Source organism: Panthera tigris, chromosome B1, assembly GCF_018350195.1.
Source record: "Panthera tigris isolate Pti1 chromosome B1, P.tigris_Pti1_mat1.1, whole genome shotgun sequence".
In the NCBI taxonomy this organism is placed as follows: domain Eukaryota; kingdom Metazoa; phylum Chordata; class Mammalia; order Carnivora; family Felidae; genus Panthera; species Panthera tigris.
In genome coordinates this window covers 115,733,310-115,752,089 of record NC_056663.1, presented here as the reverse complement: position 1 = coordinate 115,752,089, position 18,780 = coordinate 115,733,310, and the positions used below count along the sequence as shown (strand labels likewise).

At 34.3% G+C, this 18,780-nt stretch overlaps 2 protein-coding genes across 7 annotated transcripts in view; one reads left to right on the top strand and one right to left on the bottom strand.

Annotated features, from left to right (window-relative positions):
* Positions 1-7,315, bottom strand: part of TBCK (TBC1 domain containing kinase) — a 225,044-nt gene extending 217,729 nt beyond the window's left edge. The window contains exons 1-2 of one of the 2 annotated variants that reach the window (XM_007080937.3): positions 7,178-7,315; positions 1,071-1,291 (exon numbers count right to left, since the gene is read on the bottom strand). In XM_007080937.3, coding sequence (XP_007080999.1) covers positions 1,071-1,263 — 193 coding nt within the window. In that variant the 5' untranslated portion in view covers positions 1,264-1,291; positions 7,178-7,315. The remainder of the gene's footprint in view (positions 1-1,070; positions 1,292-7,177) is intronic. The other variant, XM_007080936.3, reaches the window with a different exon arrangement.
* A 164-nt stretch (positions 7,316-7,479) lies between these two features.
* AIMP1 (aminoacyl tRNA synthetase complex interacting multifunctional protein 1) overlaps positions 7,480-18,780 on the top strand; it is a 38,853-nt gene continuing 27,552 nt past the window's right edge. The window contains exons 1-2 of one of the 5 annotated variants that reach the window (XM_042984078.1): positions 7,480-7,565; positions 17,521-17,654. In XM_042984078.1, the coding sequence (XP_042840012.1) occupies positions 17,546-17,654 (109 nt within the window). In that variant the 5' untranslated portion in view covers positions 7,480-7,565; positions 17,521-17,545. Of the gene's footprint in view, positions 7,566-7,590; positions 7,802-8,161; positions 8,415-14,379; positions 14,398-17,520; positions 17,655-18,780 lie in introns of those variants that run through there. The other 4 variants (XM_042984079.1, XM_007080935.3, XM_042984080.1 and 1 more) reach the window with 4 other exon arrangements.

Genomic DNA, 18,780 nt, shown 5'->3' with positions numbered 1-18,780 from the left:
GAGAGGCTTCAGCATGGACAGGGAAGCACTTGGACATCATGAACTATACAATAATTTCTTTGAATCTTGACTATGTTAGGGGATGAGGACACGTTCTCTGAGGCTGGCCCTCCTCCAAACTACCAGCTCCTGTTTATATTCCCCCACCACAACATGGCTCAGAAGAGACTCAGAAATATTTGGTGTGCTACGAAGAACCTCTGTTTCTGGAATGAGGCTCTTTTTATTTAGTTGCCCAACGCTGAGAACATTTTTTTCCTTTGGTAAAAGCAGCAATGAGGAAAAGTCAGCTTATTCATTAATCGCTCTCTTACCTATTAAGCTTATGCAATACCTTCTTATGCCCTACAGAGCAACCACATAAGAAGGCAATAAACACTTCTTCTGAACTCATAAAAAAAAAAAAAGAAAGAAAAGAATAAATTCCAAAAGAAAAAAATAGTGACTGTTTTCATTTGAAGACAGCCCAAATAACTACTTTCAATCATAAAATACATTTAAATAGACACTTCTCAAATTTCTGGTATGAGAGCTTTCATTTCCTTTTTACAGAATTGGAGAAATATGCTTAAGATAGGTGGTTTCTCTGAAAGAGAAAATTAAAAATCCTGATTCTCAGATCTGAAAAATACGAATTTCTCAAATGTAGTCATTCATTAATTTACTCACTCAACACTTACTGAATGCCTTCTATGTACCAGGTGCAGTACTGTCTCTCTGAGGTTAGGGGCAAAAGTCAAGAACTGAGAATCCTCAAAAGAGACAAATTAAATAGAAAATAATAATAAAATCTGATAAAAGATATATAAGAAATTAGGAAAGGGATTAAGCTCAGATTGCAGAGAATAATATAACCCATGAAAGAAAATAGCAGAGTATAAAAACAGGGACCTGTGAGGGGCCAGGGCAATCAGGAAAACTCAATCAGAAAGACTCAGTTTGGCTGGACTGAAGGTGAGGGCATGCACATACCCACATATACTGACTATTGTATGCGCTCACTATATACTTGTAACCTAATCAAGGTAACAGAGTAAGGAATACAGAAACAGAAGAAAAGAACAACTTACCATGCTTTCCCCTAGAAATATCCACATACTGGCAAAGTCTGGGATGAGTGATGGTCTTAAGGATTTGAAATCGCCCCAAAATTTTGATGGAATTTGGTGTAAGAGGAAGCCCATTACTTCCACAAACATCATGTGGCAGAGCTGAGGCAAAGAAGGTAAAGGCACCCATTTCAGCATCCTTCAGGGGAAACATTTCAGAATCCTAGATCTTCTAAGATAATCTGGAAAAGGAGAGAATTTTATGACAGATCAACCAAAAATTAAGCCAGTGTTTTCTCACCTTAAATATGATTAATAATATATAACTTGGAGGAAAATGCCAATCAGAACACTTCACAGTAAAAAGAATCAAAGTAAAAAAATTCCAAGATAATATCTACGAGGAAAAACCACCCAATCATAAATTTAGATTGTAGCTCTAAATCATAACCAAAGATTTTCAATGGCATAAAAAGGCAAAAAATAGAACATTCCCTCCTCATGATGTCTGACAGTGTTAAGAGGAAGTCTGTTATTGCATATTCACATCAATAAGGATCTTCTGTTTACCTAAAGCTTGAACAACCCATAGACCATCAAGAATTTTTCCTTCTTGCAAAGTAAGTAAAGTCAGAAAAGATGAAATAGGTATTCCAACCATTACCTTTAAATTATCAAGGCCTCTATTAATAGTAGTAAAAATTAAACTAGATAACAGAAGCCTCTATGTTACTTAACTAATCAGTTTTGGTTTTGTGCTTGGTAATTTCCATGTGATCTGTTTTAATTTATTCCCTCAACAATCTTCACAGATGTTATTGCCTCCAGTTTAAAGATAGATGTTTCGTGTATATATCTAGGGCAATCCTACTGGCATGGTCTCCAAAACAAATAGTGCCCCAGAGTTATGTAACAAAGCAACCTGGAGATTAAGAAACCTGCTCAAAATCAATCTGAATCACATTAGGGCAATCACAATGAAAAAGGCCACTGAACAAAAAGATCTTTCACCCAGGTGTCTCACTACAAAGACATTCCATTGGTCCAGCACTGCATTCTTCCTTTCTCAGCTTTCACAATCAAAATGTTGGAATTCTAAATCAAAGTAATAGACCACTTTTTATGTCTGTGCAGAAACCTCATTAAAAACATTAAAAGGAAATACTTTTAAATGTATAAATTCATAATAAGGAAGAAAACAGAAAAGGGCCATGACCTAATGAAAGATTCCAAAAACCCCCAGTAAAGCATTTGGCATATGAAGTATTGTTTTAAGAAGCAAAAGAAAGAAACTATAAAGTATATTGCAGTCAAGACCTCTGTTGGGCCTCTTCAGATTCAGAAACTTGAGATCACAAAAGCAGAAACAATGGGGAACAGAAGTCAGAAGAGGATTTGAAATGAGAATGATAACTTAAAGGGCAGAAGAATAAAAGAATTAACTTTGTCACTGGCCCCCCATTACTAGTTGGTTATTTTTCCTCAAAGGAAAAAAGGTAAGTTTCTTTCCTAGAAATAAACCAACTTTGTGAGAATTATAATAAATAGCTAGTATGGGCATGGTGACAAAGGCAAACTGCTCTTAATTCTGGAATTTGTAGGGCCCCAGTTAAGATATAACTATCTACCCAGCCATCTTAAAACACAGAATAGCAGTCAACAAGCCTGTCCATATACACAAAGCTCTCAGACAGACTTCCTTAACTCTAAAATCATGAACTGTCCAGGAATCATCAGATAGTTGAAGAAAGACCACATCATAATGGGCAAAAAATAAAATAAACAAACTAAAAAACCTGCCCTGGAGGTGACTAAAATAAGTTATGGAAAAGAAAACAATGAAAACCAAAACAAGTTGAAATCTATTTAGAAAGATTTGACATGATATTACATAAAAAGAGGTGTAGCAAAACATATTTCACAAAAGAGTAAAAAGGAGTTGCTGGTACATATATGAGAAAATGAACATCCTCATTAATATTCAAGAAACTGCTCATTAAAACTATAGGAGAATTTATACCTGCCAGAGAGTAATAATTAAATCTGATTAATTAAATTTGATAATACAAAATGTTAGGACATGAAGAGAATATAAACTAAAACAATCACTTTGGAAAACAGTTTGACACTATTTTGCTATTCAATTCCGGCAGAAAGTCCTACACACATAAATAAGGGATACATGCAAGAAAAATCAGCATGGTGTTGTTCCTATTAATCCCCAAACTGGAAACTTAAATATCCAAAGACAGGTGAATGATTAAGGAAACTGTACATTCATCTGATGGAAGAGTATACATGACAGAAAATAAGCAAATTGTAGCAACATATATCAGCATAGATGAATCTAAATATAATGTTGGGTGGGGAAAAAAAGCACATAAAATGTATGCCAATATTCATAATATTCAACAAGAAAAGCTGAATAATAAATAATTCAGGAGTATGTACATTTGAGGTAATATTATATTAAAAAGTAAGGTAGGGGCAACCGGGTGGCTCAGACGGTTGAGCGTCCGACTTCAGCTCAGGTCACGATCTCACGGTCCGTGAGTTTGAGCCCCACATCAGACTCTGTGCTGCCAGTTCAGAGCGTGGAGCCTGCTTTGGATTCTGTGTCTCCCCCTCTCTCTGCCCCTCCCCCACTCACACTCTCTCTCTACAAAAAATGAATAAACCTTAAAAAAAATTTTTAAAAAGGTGATAATAATAATAATGAGGAAGAAGGGGAGGAGGATGGAAGGAAGGAGAAGAAAAATATGAGGATACAATTACCACTGTATGAAAAGCAGAGTGAGATTAGGGAAGAACCCATAAGAAGCTTCAACAATCTTGAGTAATATCTTAGTTTTTAATTGGTGGATTTAATGGGTGTTCATATTATTATTATGCTCCAAATTTCCATATTCTATATCTACATATGTTTGTGTTAGAGACCACATACTTTATATTTTTTAAATTTTAAGTTGAAAAAATTTTAAAAATACAATGAATTGATTTCCAACAAAGGCCAAGAAAATCAATAGGGAAAGGGCAGTCTTTCAGCAAATGGTGCTGAAACAACAATATATCCATATGGAAAAGAAAAAAAATAATCCCTCAATTCTTACAGTTACATCCACAAATATCTGAGATGGATTATAGACCTAAATGCAACCTTAGGATAGCAAAGATTTCTTAGGCAGTATAACAAAAAGCACTAACCATAAAAGAAAAAATTGATAAAATGAACTTTTTTGGAGTTTTGGATGTTCTGCATCTTGATTGGGGTGATGGTTGTCACATGGATGTTTACATGTATCAAAACTCATCAAACTACTCACTTAAAATCAGTGCATTTTAAGATATGTAAATTGTATCTTATAAAAAATAAAATTAAGAGAATATGAGGAAGGAATAATTAAAAATGAGTGGTTGGAAATTAAATTATTACCAAGTTAGACTGAAGTGTTGGAAAAGAAAGTTGAGACAACTGCTCAGGGTATGGAACAAAAAGCCAATAGATGAAAACATAAGAGAAAAGATAATAGATATAGTAAATCAAACCAAGTATACAAAAACCACCTTACAACAGTTTCAAAAAGAGAACAGAGGAAAATAAAGGAGAATAAATTATAGAAGACAGAATAGGAGAAAAATTCCCCACGGTTGAAGGGAAATTGTACCTTCAAATTAGAAAGGCTTATAATATCGAGGAGGGCAAATGAAAAATACCCACACTATGACATTTTTCCTAGCTCCTTTCAATGAGTTCACTTCAAGAATAAACTCACAAGACATGTCATCATACATTTTCAAAGCATCAAGGAAAATAAAATTTTTTAGTCATTCCAGAGAGAAAATAAATAGTTCAGGCCTCAACAAATTAAGAGTGGCATTCTCATTCTCTCATGAGCAATAGTGAAAGTTAGAGGACAGTGAAGCTTTGAAAGACTTAAAGAGACAAAATTTTGCTTCTATACCCTGCCAAACTATCCATCATTATAGCAAAAATAAATAATAATAATTTACAGCCATATGAACATTAAAAAATAAAATTAACATCCACATACCTTTTATGAATAAATATTCTTAGGATGTATTCTACCAAAACAGAGGAGAAAAACAAATAACAGAAAATGTGTGGTTAAGAAAGAATGTAACTTACCAGAATGTAATCTATTCACATTAAACAGAAAGTAATTGGGCTTTAAGGGAACATCTTCAAGCAAAGATATGGAATGGAAGCTTCTCATACAAAGAATGAGAGGATGTGGTAAAGAAAGCGTAAGATGGAAGGATTTGGTGAAAACAAAAACAATGTAACTAACTTTCCCTCAAAAGAAAACAGAAAGTCCTTTGTAAAAGTGAGGAGGGTTAAAAACTATATAAGATGTACATGGCCCAAAACATAAATCACACTTAACTATGGCATAATTTTTTGGTCATTATAGGGGAAGAAAGAAGAAATCAATCTGATGTTAATATTACAAGTCTTCTCCTTAGTGTGGCACAGGGGTCATGAAATTAAGAAACTGGGAAGGAAATGTATCATAGCATACTTTTTGACTCTGTACTTAGGAATATTTACAAAGCCATAATATTGTAACATTTTGTTATTTTTTAGCACACATAAAAAAAGCAAAAAAAATTGTAGTTAAGAAATGTAATATAAATATTATTAACCTTAACAATGTATAAATAAAAGTCCAGATAGGGGATGGTGGAAGTGATATAGTTTTTGCAGTGGCAATGAAGGTAGAGTCATTACTTTCCTCATTTTACCAAACAAGGAGCCAAAATATATTTTTGAAAATTGTGAAAAAATAATTTACGTATATTATTTAGAATTATAACATTAACCAATATGAAAACTAAAAAATGTAATGACTATTCAAAACTTTGGATAAGGGAGGTTATGGATAGTTTGTCTTAAAAAGTTAAAAAAAAAAAAAGAAAGAAAGAAAGAAAGAAAAAAAAGAGTGAGCATTTTCTTTTACTATTCAACTTATAGATCTAAGGTTTAACAAGGTTAAAAGGGGTTATTTCTGAGGAATGGGACTAAGGGTAGGAAGGAAGACATTAAACCATTGCATTTTATTATGCAATCCTTCTATATTATACTATTTGATTTTCAATTAGACAGACTATCAGACAACTGAAAAGCAAAGAACCAAACAAAGAAACGCAAATGATTCAAAAAGATAAGACACGAGTTAGTGTAAAATATTTCATCAATGTTCTCCTTCAACTACCAAGCACTCATGTAGATGATTGCACATAAAAAGGTTCACATATAAAAAAATATACACATAGATTTGTTCACACTTGGTGAGTGGAAGAAAGCTAGTGAAAAAAAAGAAAACAGTTGAAGTTGAGAGAGAGATTAGTTGAGGAAATACAACGTAGGAATGGGGTTTGAAAATTCATTCATTCAACCAATATCTTGAACCTATTTTAACTCAGGTGTTTTTCCAGCTTCAGGGCCAACGACAGTGGACGAGACACAATCCCTACCCACAAAGAATTTGGGAGTCGAAATTAGATTGGAGGTCGGGGGGCGAAGGTAAAAAAAAAAACAGTACAAAAGATACCGATTTCATCATGAATAAAATAATTCACACATTTCTTCAACGGGCGAATAACACTAGCTCATTTATTTTATATACTTTCCCTCAAAAAGTTGTCTTTCTGTCCCAAACAAAAACAGGAACCAAGGGGCCTTGAAAAGAAATCACTGGCAATTCTAAAGGAACTTCCAGTTCACATTCCCCAACTCCACAAGGGAACGTTATGTCTCGACAAATGACTAAACCTTTGAAAACCAAAACAAAACCAAGACTTTGCATCTACGGTGAGTAATGGAGAACTGAATCTACATTCTCCAACGCCTCTTTAAATCTTCCTTCGAAGCAGTGATGCAGTGGTTATTCTTAAACATCTGCCTACAGTTCTCAAAGGACTCGGGTAAACGTGTGTAGGAAGGAAGGCGGACATTAGCTCCATTTGGGCACAGGACTCAGTAGCAAGCAGCTCCAAAGGTTGGCTCCTCTACTGCGGACAAACTGGGCCACTCGCTGCACCTGACATTCCTCTACCTCCCACCGGCCCCACCCACTACGACACACAAAACTGACGAACCCAAATACCTGCCTCTGAGTCAGGCGGGCACAGAGACAAGGGGATGGAGCTTCTACACAGGGCCCCAGCTTGCTGTGGCTGCTGCTGTCGCTACCGTTTAGTGCACCACACCCAGCATCTCAGGTGCTTCTACAAAAGAGGCCGCTCCGGGAGCGCTGGGATTGCGTTTTGCCTGCGAGCTAAATCCGCCGAAATTCCCGGCTCGGAATCTGGCCGGGACCGCGAGCCAGACCCGCTCCAATGACAGCTCCCAGCTCTCCCCACCCCCGCCCTCGATTCAGCCCGGCCGTTTCCTCTGACCTCACAACCTCCACGACACAACATGGAGGAAAGACCCGACGTCCGGCGTTTTGCCCCTTACCCAACCGGTGACAAAATGTAGCTACCAAGGAAGAGGTACAGAGGAGTTTAAGTTATTAGCTGAGGAAATAGAAGACGGACAGCGTGGTGCGGTTACGCCCGGGAAGGGGGCGACAGAATTTGACGTTAAGTCAGTGGAACGCTCAGGCGTTTGGTGAGGACACCTCGTTGGGTCCTTTCTCACTGCCGTCGGGTGCGGGACGGTGCCCTTAATTGCTGAAGACTGAGGCTACCCGGTGAGGCTCTCCAGGTTGCTCTGTCCACCGATTTATGTGAGTGACTCCCTGAGAGGGTCCGGGGGTAGGCGTGTTGAGGTCAAAGGAGAGTCCTCCTTCCCTTACTCATCTTGGGGAGATAGGACCTAGCCTCCGAATACTGGTGGGAAGTACGTTTATACCAGCACCAGTCTTGGCATGTGGAATAGGGAACAGCTTGGTACCTCTTGAAGGAACGAAGTTTGAGAAATGGGATGCGGGGCTGACAGAAAGGCTGCTACTGGAAAAGATATATTCACAAACACGTTTAGTTATATGTGTGCGCGCGCGCCGGTGTGTGTGAAAGGGGTGGGGGTGGGTCAGGAAGTCATTCAGTTAGTTACTCGCCCACCATGTTTCTAGTACTGTTTTAGGCATTGGGAACAGAACGATGGACAAAACAGAAACCCCTATCTTCCTGTAGTCCGCATTTTATGGAGGAAGACATCCTAAACAGAATTAAGAAAAACATGTTCTATTGCAGGTCGTGATGGGCGCTTAAGGGATAAGTAATAAAGCAGAGGAGGATATAGTTTGAAATATTAGTGTGGCCAGGGAAAGTCTCACTGAAAAGACAACTTTCAAGCAAGAGCTGGCGTCAGTGAGAGAATTAACCATACAAGTGTCTGGGGTAAGTGCAGTCAGGTGGAGGAACCAGCCATAAACAGTATTTGCTAGTTGATGCCATGAAACATAAACTCTCCTGAATAGCAAGGAAGCTTGTGGGTTGGAGTTGAGTTAAGGGATTAAAGCTAGAGACAAAGTCATAGAAGGAACAGATCATGAAAGATATTGAGGGCATCTAAGCTATTGGAGACTTTTGAGCAGTAGACGACATAATCTGGCTTCCTTTTAAAAAGAGGATCTTACTGGCTGCTGTGGAGAATATATTGAAAGGGACAGGGTAGAAGAAAGACCAGTTTGGAGGCTTTTTTAGTAGACATGGTAGAGGAGACATGGTAGCTTGAGTAAGGGTGGTGAGAAATGGATGGTCAGGTTCTTAGTGCCCTTAATTTAGATGGATAAGAATATTGGTGGGTAGTAAGTTAATTTTCTCTAATTAGATTTGGGAAACACTTTGAAAATGAAGTGTAGTGTGAGTTTTAACACAAGTTAAAATCAGAGCTTTGCCATTTAATATTTGAATGGATTTAGACAAGTCATACTTTCTCTGAATTTTTCTATAAAATGGAAATGTTATCTCACACGGTTGAAAAGCTTAAAGGACTCCATATGTAATATGCTTGGCTCCTTAAAATAGTGGCTGTTGTTATTAGCTGTGTTCTTGGATAGGAAATTGGAGTAAGATATTGCTGAGTGCTTCTTTGAATGTAAAGGGATGGTTAAACCCTACTGAAGAAATTCTGAATCAGGTAAAAGGTGACCTTGGTGTTTGCTAAGAAGGCCATGAGAGGCCTAGACATACCCTTTTTTTTTTAAATTTTATGCATATTTCACTGGACAGGAAGATTTTCTGTGTCAATGGCCATAATACCTAAAATGTATGGACTGTCTTCTCATAGCCATCCCTTAAGTCCCCCAAGACTCCTTGTGCCCTTATTAGTAAAGAGGAAGAAGGCACTCCAGTAAGTAAAGAAAAACAATCAAGAATAAAAACAAATTTCCAGTTTTAAAATGAGTAAGTCATGGAGATATAACATACAAAGCAGTGACTATGGTTAATACTCTATTGAATATTTGAAAGTAGCTAGAAGAGTGGATCTTGAAGGTTCTCATTACACGAAAAAAATTTTGGTAACTATGGTGAAGGACGTTAACTGGACTAATGTGATCATTTTGCAGTACACATAAGTATCAAATCACGTGCATCTAAAACTAATGTGTTATACCGCAAAAATTTAAATTTTTTTTAACGTTTATTTATTTTTGACAGAGAGAGAGAGAGAGAGAGAGAGAGAGAGAGAGAGACAGAGCATGAGCAGGGGAGGGGCAGAGAGAGAGGGAGACACAGAATCTGAAGCAGGCTCCAGGCTCTGAGCGTTCAACACAGAGCCCCACGTGGGGCTTGAACTCACGGAACGCGGGATCATGACCTGAGCCGAAGTCAGACGCTCAACCGACTGAGCCAACCAGGTGCCCCTATACCTCAAAAATTAAAAAAAAAAAAAAAAAAAAAAAAAAATTAATGTTGATTTATATTTGAGAGAGACAGAGACAGATCACAAGCAGGGAGGGTCAGAGAGAGATGGAGACAGAATCAGAAACACACTCCATGCTCTGAGCTGTCAGCACAGAGTCCGATGCAGGGCTCGAACTCAGGAGTGGTGAGATCATGACCTGAGCCGAAGTTGGAGGCTTAACCGACTGAGCCAGCCAGGTGGCCCACCTCAAAAATTTTTAAATAAAAACAGTGACACAGCTGATGAATGGCCAAGTTAGAATTTGAATTCGTGCCCTGACCACACGCCAAATAAATAAACATTCACAAAAAGCATAGTTTTAGGTCTGTTTTCAATATTTTGGCAAAGGTTGCAAAAATACTCGTGGAATTACTGCCAGCTACCACTGCTATTGTAGTTTGAGTCTCTCTGGGAGGGATTGTCCTCAAAATATTTAATTTTATTGTATACCTTTTTAAAAATTCTTACATTTGACAGGTTTTAAATCCTAGTAGAGGTACTAACTTTGTTCTAAAAAGTATCCCTTATGTAGCACGGTAATAAAAATGTTCTCTTTGTGGGGTGATTTGGCAGTTAGATTATGAAGCAAATGGAGGAATGAAGATTGGAAGGTTAGAATAAGAATGATGGTAGAAAGGGAGAGAAAAAATTGATTAAAATCACTATAGTTTATTCTGATATACATGTTTTTCTCATATTTACATTTCACAATTATTGATGTCTTAAAGTCACTATGAACTAAGTGGCACTTGCAACAGTTGTCAGTGCCTGTACTTAATGCAGACTTGGTCATTATGGTTAATATTGTCATCAGTTTGGTTACGTGTAGTGTTGGTATGTAGTTGTTGGCTTTAATCTCCATTTTAAGTATCCTTTATATGCAGATTTACCATTAAAATGAAAAGTCACTGTGTATACACAGATAAGGGGAAACAAAAGAGTGACATAAGATAAAAATAGGGCTAAATTTAAAAGAGATTTTTCAAATGATACAGGGTGTGTGGTTTTTTTTCTTAATGGTACATAAAATGCCAGAGCATCTTATGATTGGAGCCATTTTACAATTGGCGGCATCTTAGATTTTATGAAATACAGTACTTAGAGTGTCTAAGAAGAACATAAACTTTTACCTAGTTGAAGTTCTGAAACAGTGAAATCAGGTGTTTGGGAAGTAGAGAGACCCTTCCAAATTTTTGTAGAATTCCTATACTATAAAATAAAATTGAAAACCTGCACTTAAAATTTCCATTTCAAAGCAATAGCTTATTTGTTTATATTTGGTTCCTAACATTGAAAAGCCGGGGCAGGGAATTTGTTATTTAAAAGAAGTTACTGACAATTTAGAATCAGAGTGGGGAAAGACTACTGAGGTATAGGGAAGCCATTTGGCAATGATAGGAATCTCAGAAATAACCTTTTGTGTATGTTTTAATGATTAAGATGTAGTTTAAATTCATGTATTTCCTAAAATCAGCAACAGCTTTAATGAATAGCAGCATCTTACAATGGCTTTTTAGATTTAATGACCCATAATGAATATTACGAACAAAATTAAAGGCAAAATAATTTAGATAATACTTTTCAAATGTTTTTTGTTATAAAATAAATTCATTATTTTTTAAAATTAGTAAAGGAAGAAGAAAAGTCTATCTAAACTATCCAGAAACTTACTATCCAAACCCAGTTTACGTACTCATGTACTGTTTTCTCTTTTTTTCTATGTGTTTTGCATTTGTAATTACTATGCATGCAATTATTATGTGTATTTTAATCTCCTAATCATTAAATAAAATTTAGTACAGATTAAGCCAGTATTCCCAAAATGTTTTAGAGGATATTAGTTCTATAATAGGTGCTCCTTGGTTAGGATTTTGTGGTTAAATACATTGGGAAACTCTACAGAATTAATGTCTTTTATAGAAATTCGAGCTTCGATATTAAAAGAGCTAACTGCAGGATCAGACCGACCCTAAGTTTTAATCCTGTTACTAACTAGTCACATGACCTAAGGCAAACTAATTTTAATTCAAGTTTTCTTCTTTGTATAATGGAAGTAATTATAGAGTATTCATAGATGATCTATGTAAAGCATTTAGCCAGCCCATAATAAATACTCTAAAATGTTATCTGTTATTAACATTATTATTATTGGGTAACCTGAGTGGCTCAGTTGATTAAACGTCTGACTCTTGATTTGGGCTAAGGTCATGGCATAGAGCCCCACATCTGGCTCCACACTGACAGTGGGGAGCCTGCTTGGAATCCTTTCTCTCTCCTCTCTCTGCTCCTGCCCCTGCTCACACTTGCTTTCTCTCAAAATAAGTAAATAAACTTAAAAAAAAATTATTATTAGCATTATCATCTGTGAGAAAACCGAAGCCTATTAGCACACTAAAAGCTTTGAGGAGACAAAGGAAACTTAAAGTTATGAAATTCAGTAGGTACTCCATATAAAATACCGTGTAAAATTGAAAGTCACTGTGGAGCACTTGGCACATGATAATGAAATGAGCACTGGGTTGAATGGTACAAGATTTGTCCAAGCTTTAAGCAGTGTTTTTATTAAACTAGCACTGTTGCCCTAAACTTAACCTCATTTAAATTTTTTTTTCCAATTTACTGTGTTTTCCCTCATTTGTTTGAAAGCTTAGTGAATACAAAGAATATGTTTAATTTTGCTCTCTACTATAAACCCAGCACATGACTCAAAATCAGGAAATATAAGTAAAATTGGGGTCATGAACATAAGTTATTTATGGGGACCTGGCAGGTGGCATAAGTGGCAGACAGCAGGGAGTTGTTCAGTCTGTTTTGCCTTGCTTAAACCTTCAGCTGTTTCAAACATTGTTAACCCTGGAACACAAAGGGATCCCTGCTTTGTGTGGTGGTAATAGTTTGCAATCCTTAGAAGAGACTAGAAATCAGGACCAAACCCTGAAAAACATAAAAGGGACAAGTCAAGAAAAAGGATCCCTAAAAGGAGGTGCCAAGGAATAGAAAGTGAAATCAGGTGAAATTATCCTCATTATAAATTTAAAAAATGAAACACAGAGAAGTTAAGTAACTTTACCAAGATCACACAGGCTGTTAAGTATGTGATTCAACCAAGATTAGTTAGCTATAAATACTGTAAGGGAAAAAAAGACAACTACTTTTCTGCTGGTGCGAATGATCAATATCTACATATTACTATAAAATATGGACATAAATTTATGCATCATACTTATATTTTTGAAAAGTTTAAAGTTAATTAACAAGTACTAGAAAACGTATTCCCAGAGCTTCTAATTCAAAAACAATACATAGCTCTTAGCATTTGAGGAAAATTTTGTTCAACATATAGACTTGTCTTTCTAACTAATCCAGAATATCTCAAAGGACAGGTTAATTTTCGCATCATGAGTAATATTGCCAAGATAACCTAGGAGTAAAGAAAAAATAGACACTGGTTAAAACAGCTAGTGTGTTTTATAGTCGCTCCTAAGTTTTATTTTGTGAAGAAAACTTGATTATTGCTGGAAACGTGACTGTGCTAGCAAAAGATACTTTCTCTCTTAATGAGACTTCCTTTGTAATGATGTTATTGATATTTGTGGCAGTTAAAATAGTTACAAGTAACCTATCATTATGTGATATATGTTGTAAATGTTGGGATATTATTAATTATTGCATAACCAAATAAAGCCTTTGTCATAAGTAGTTAGGATGTAGAGTATTTTCAGGTTTTAAATTCATGCATTCTTAAGTGTGCTGTTCAGTGAATTTTCCTAAGACTATTTTTTAGAGCAGTTTTAGGTTCATAGCAAAATTGTGAGTAGAAAGTATTTAGTGAATTTTTATCCCTTTTTTCTTTTCCTTAAACCAAAACAATTTACATAATTTTCATAAGACAATTTTTCTCTTGGTATTCTTGGCCATTTGTGTGCCTTTGGCAAAATGGCATGTATGGCTTGTGCCGGACTGCTTTGCCTTTTGAGCTAGAGTTGAGAACCATTAATACTAGTTTCTTAGAAGACTTTCACAAGGTGTTCAAACTGAAATCTATAAGCCATTCAGTATTTCTTTTTTGTGCACCATTTGTTTAAATAATCTTAAATCTAGTTTTAGAGTTTCTGTAATTACAATGGCAATATCTGTTTGTAGGGGAAAGTGCAAAGATTTCAGTTGGCTGTTGTCTTGTATTCCTGAGGACAGGAGTCTCTAGGTATATTTTATATACTATTATAAACAAAATTCACAATTAATGTAAATAAATTAATATTTATTACCCCCATAGACTGTATACCACCACTCACAAAGAAATTAAGGTATGGCTTAGCCAAATTATCTAAATGTATTTTTAATATCAATCTATAATTTGTATTTTTATTATTTGTTATGTTCTTAACCTTTAAGAAAACAAAAATCATTTACCTAAAGATCTACAAAATATCATGCTCATCGGTAGCCTACACTATTGGGAGCTTCTTGAAGGTGAGGTTTGTACATATATCCTATCTTTTTTTGTGTGACCAGAATTTTGCTCAGTTCCTGACATTTTTTACCACTTGCCAGAAATATTGAATATTATTCATGGTATCTTATTTTGCCACATATCAATGCTATGAGATACATAGAATTATCTCCATTTTACAAATGAGAAAACTTTTTGGCTCAGAGAGGTTAGGTAAGTTGATTCGGAGGCAAAGGGTAGGATTTGATCCAAGGTCTTGTGATTTGCAAATCCATGTTCCTGTTATTAAATTACTTTTATTTCATACTCTTGTAAAAAGTTCTTAATATTGTAAACAAGGAGAAGGAATAATAATAATATGTATGTCATGGTGTTGTGATAATTAAGTTAATATTGTGAGGTGCTGAGAAAAAGACCTGGCAGTTACTAAAGACAAAGTAAGCACTAGATATTATTACTCAACAATACCTATCAGGAAATTTGAGATGGCTTCTGTCATCCATAGTTATTTTATATACGAGTGGTTTATTAGGATCACTGTCATCTCTCTGTTCTCAACATTTTAAGACTTCATGTCCTATATATGTCTTTTCAGTAACATTTCTCTTTGTTACTAACGTGTTTTCTCTTTATTTTTCATATTTTATTTGTACAATTATTTGATTAAAAATGAATCCATTTACAGGGCACCTGGGTGGCTCAGTTGGTTGAGCATCCGACTTCAGCCCAGGTCATGATCTTGTTCATGAGTTCCAGCCCTGCTTCAGGCTCTGTGCTGACAGCTCAGAGCCTAGAGCCTACCTCGCTCAGTTCTTGTGTCTACCTCTCTCTCTCTCTCTCTCTCCCTGCCCCTCCCCAGCTCATGTTCTGTCTCTGTCTCTCTGTCAAAAATAAAAAACATTAAAAAAAAAAAAACCCAAAAACCTAAAACTGAATCCATTTTTACTGAATATTTCAAGTGATGTCTCAGTCCTAGTTTTATTTCATGATTTAAAGTTAGACCTTAATCTAAAGTTATAATAGTAAAGTTATAGCCAAGTATATAAATTATGCTTCTTTTATAATTTATGTAATAAATACATAAGGCATTGATATATATATATATATTTTATCAGTATCATTCAAAGTGTTACCACTTCTTTTTATCCCATTGTTTTCTCTAGTGGTTTTATATATATATTTAGTATATTCAGCTCATTTGTGTTTATGTTTTAAAGGATTCTTTCTTACTAAAGTTACTCTGGTGCTTCAGTATGTATTACAAAAGTGATATTTTATTTAACTCATTTTTATAACGATTTTGTAGATAGTTAATAGATTTATCAACTCAGTAAAATATCTTTTTTCTCTCTTCGGTGGGATTTATGATCTCTATTTTGCAAATTATTGTTAGTTTTGAAACTTTTTCTGTGAGTCAGGACAGGAGTTTCATGTTTGGCTGGTATTTGTGAGATAACTTCTGTACCAGTAGACAAATTCATGACAACTATTTTATACTTATAGTTATTTCTTATGAGTTAAGATATTCATTTACTGGGGATTTTTCTAAGGCATATCACTAATGTCACATTTATTTTGGTATTAACTCATCAAATTTTTTTTTTTTTTTTTTTGCTACAAAAGTAAAAGTTAACAAATTATGCTAAATCAAATACTCATTATTTTTCTTGGGATAGCTATTTCACCTATTGAATATATTTGATTATTATGTTAGACTAAAGTAAACATTAAACTGAAAGAATGCTGATAGGAGGATACTAAAAGTCCAAAAGAACAAGCTGTTTTTACCTTAACTTTCTTCATATGTTCATATGTATTTTTCTCTAAAATTCTAAAAAGGAAAAAAAAACATTTGAGGAGCAACGGGGTATTCTGTGTTTATGTTGGTAAAAATTGGCTGAATTAAAAAGTTAATATCTTCATTTTCAATTTTTGTACCAAAATGCTCTGTATTTTTTAAATTGTTAAATAATAGTCCATATAGAAAATGACAGGTTTACTATGACTTTCTCAGATTAACCACATTTATATTTTCTTCATTTATTAGCAACTTTATTTTTATCAGTTTTTTTTAGTCATTCTATTTATAAATTGTTAACTTTAGCATAAAAGTTTTTTGAGGATTGTTTCTCTTTTAATAAAAAGGTAAAGATTTCAGAATGTCCTTTTTATAGGATGCATATTGCATAATTTGAAATTTTCAAACATCTTACATTATTTGCCCTTAATTAGCCAATTTTTTCCTTTATCAAAAAATTTCACCATTTTATTGTGTATCACTTATTTAAAATCAGAATTACTTCAGCAGTGCTTGTGTCATTGTTATGTTTTGTATTATAAATTAAAGTTAATCAGGTAAAAAAGAGCAATTTGTAGTATTAATGATTTATCTTGTCTTTTGTTAGTGTGACTTTTAATATTTGGCAGTTTAAACTTTAACGTTATGAGTTAATCTCAGAATGCTTGCATATACACATTTTTCTGAACACTGACAGGATGTTTTCTAATTTCTGTAAATTATTATGAAATTAAAATTCTAATTATTTTCTTTAATAAGAGTCACAGTATATATGCTGGCATTATTTCCGAGTAGGCATGTCTTTAATATTGATATGTTCCTAATTGTTGATCTTTTTCTTTTGTCTTTCCTAAGTCACATATTCCTCCTTACATTTGTACATAGTTAAATAAGCGGTAGAAATATCCAGTATCTAAAAGTAGCATATAAAAAGGGAATTCAGCAATTCTTAACTTTGGAACACAGGAGTGGCACTCAGTTACAGCTTGGTTAAGGTTATTGTTATTCTTTTCCCTTAGTCTTCCTGTTTTGTGTTATAATACTCTGCTGTATTTTAAAAGTTTCTTTAAAATTTTCCAGCCTAAAATGTGAAATAGCATGTTTTTTGCATTTAGGGAAAGAAAATTGATTCCCTCTTCCAAACATATTGAGGAGTTAGTCATTTAATGTTTCTGCCATTTATTTGGTTTGTTGCTCTGGAGGAAAAGTATAGGAAATGTAGTTTTCTAGTATATTGATCTGTTAAAGTGGAAGATGTTTTTCCTTTCAAACTGCTTGCTTAGTGTTCTGTACAATAAATTTTATTCCTTCTGTGGTATAACTTATCACTTATTTTTTCACTTAGGATTTTCTGCCGTATCTTTAAAAAAATGGCAACTAATGGTGCTGTTCTGAAGAGACTGGAACAGAAGGGTGCAGAAGCAGATCAAATTATTGAATATTTAAAGCAGCAAGTTGCTCTTCTTAAGGAGAAAGCAAGTAAGAGATTTTACATTTTCTGAGGAGATACTTAAAAGGAATTCACATATTGACAGCACAAAAACTGTGCTTACCCCGTAAATATTATTTCATCATCTTGATGATAACTTAGATTCCTTTAACATTTTAATTTTGAGTAAAATATTTTGGGATTAAGATAAATTAGAATTCATATGTAGTGAATGTAATATAAGGAAAACAGTGTATTATTTTAAGAGTGCTAAGGGAAAATTCATGTTTAAAATAAGTTGATATAGAATTGGAGAGTAAAATGAAGAAAATTGGGTAAAATCAAATATGAACTCAGATATCTCCTGTGAAAATATATACTCATATTACCCTCTACTGAGGCATCTTCTGAAATGATTTTTACATTTTTTCCAATAGGTCTTTAAATTTTACCTAGAAATTGCTATGATAAGTACAAAAATATCAAATCTGAATTTCTCCTTTTAGGATTTAGGTTGAATTTTGTTAAGTATATTTTATTTCTCAATAGTCCATGTTAATGGTGTGACGAAAATCCCTAAGTCTTTTACCATAACTAAAGAAATGCTTTTCTTTGCTGTATAAGATTGTGAATGGCTTACAGAATTGTACATTTACTCTTCAGAATATTTTTTCTTTATTTTAAAATACTGCTTTAATTATGTCTTTTTTATAATGTTTTATAAACTTTCTTATTTTTCTTAAAATTCTTAAAGGATTTTTCTTGTTATTTTTCTTAAAGTTTTTAATATTTCTTTCCATTAGTAAGATAAAGAGATTAGAGGTGATCTCTAATCTCTTCTGTGAATTTTTTCTCATATGGGTGCCTGTTAGCAACTTGACTAACATTTTAATTTTGCTAATTAAAAGATAAAGGAACCTTTCTACCCTTAGTGCGTGTTTATTCTTCACCTTTATCATTATTACTTTTTGGTAGCCTATCCTGATGCTTCCCAGTCCCATTGTTCCTGTTTTGCAATAAATATTTTGTAAAATCTCTTAATGTTTTGTAAATAAAATATTTTTTAGATAAAATAACCTACCTATACACATAATTTCAAACCATACATTAATCATGTATATAATACACAGGAAAATTAAAAAAGAAAGTAATTTATAAATAGTAGTAATAATAAAA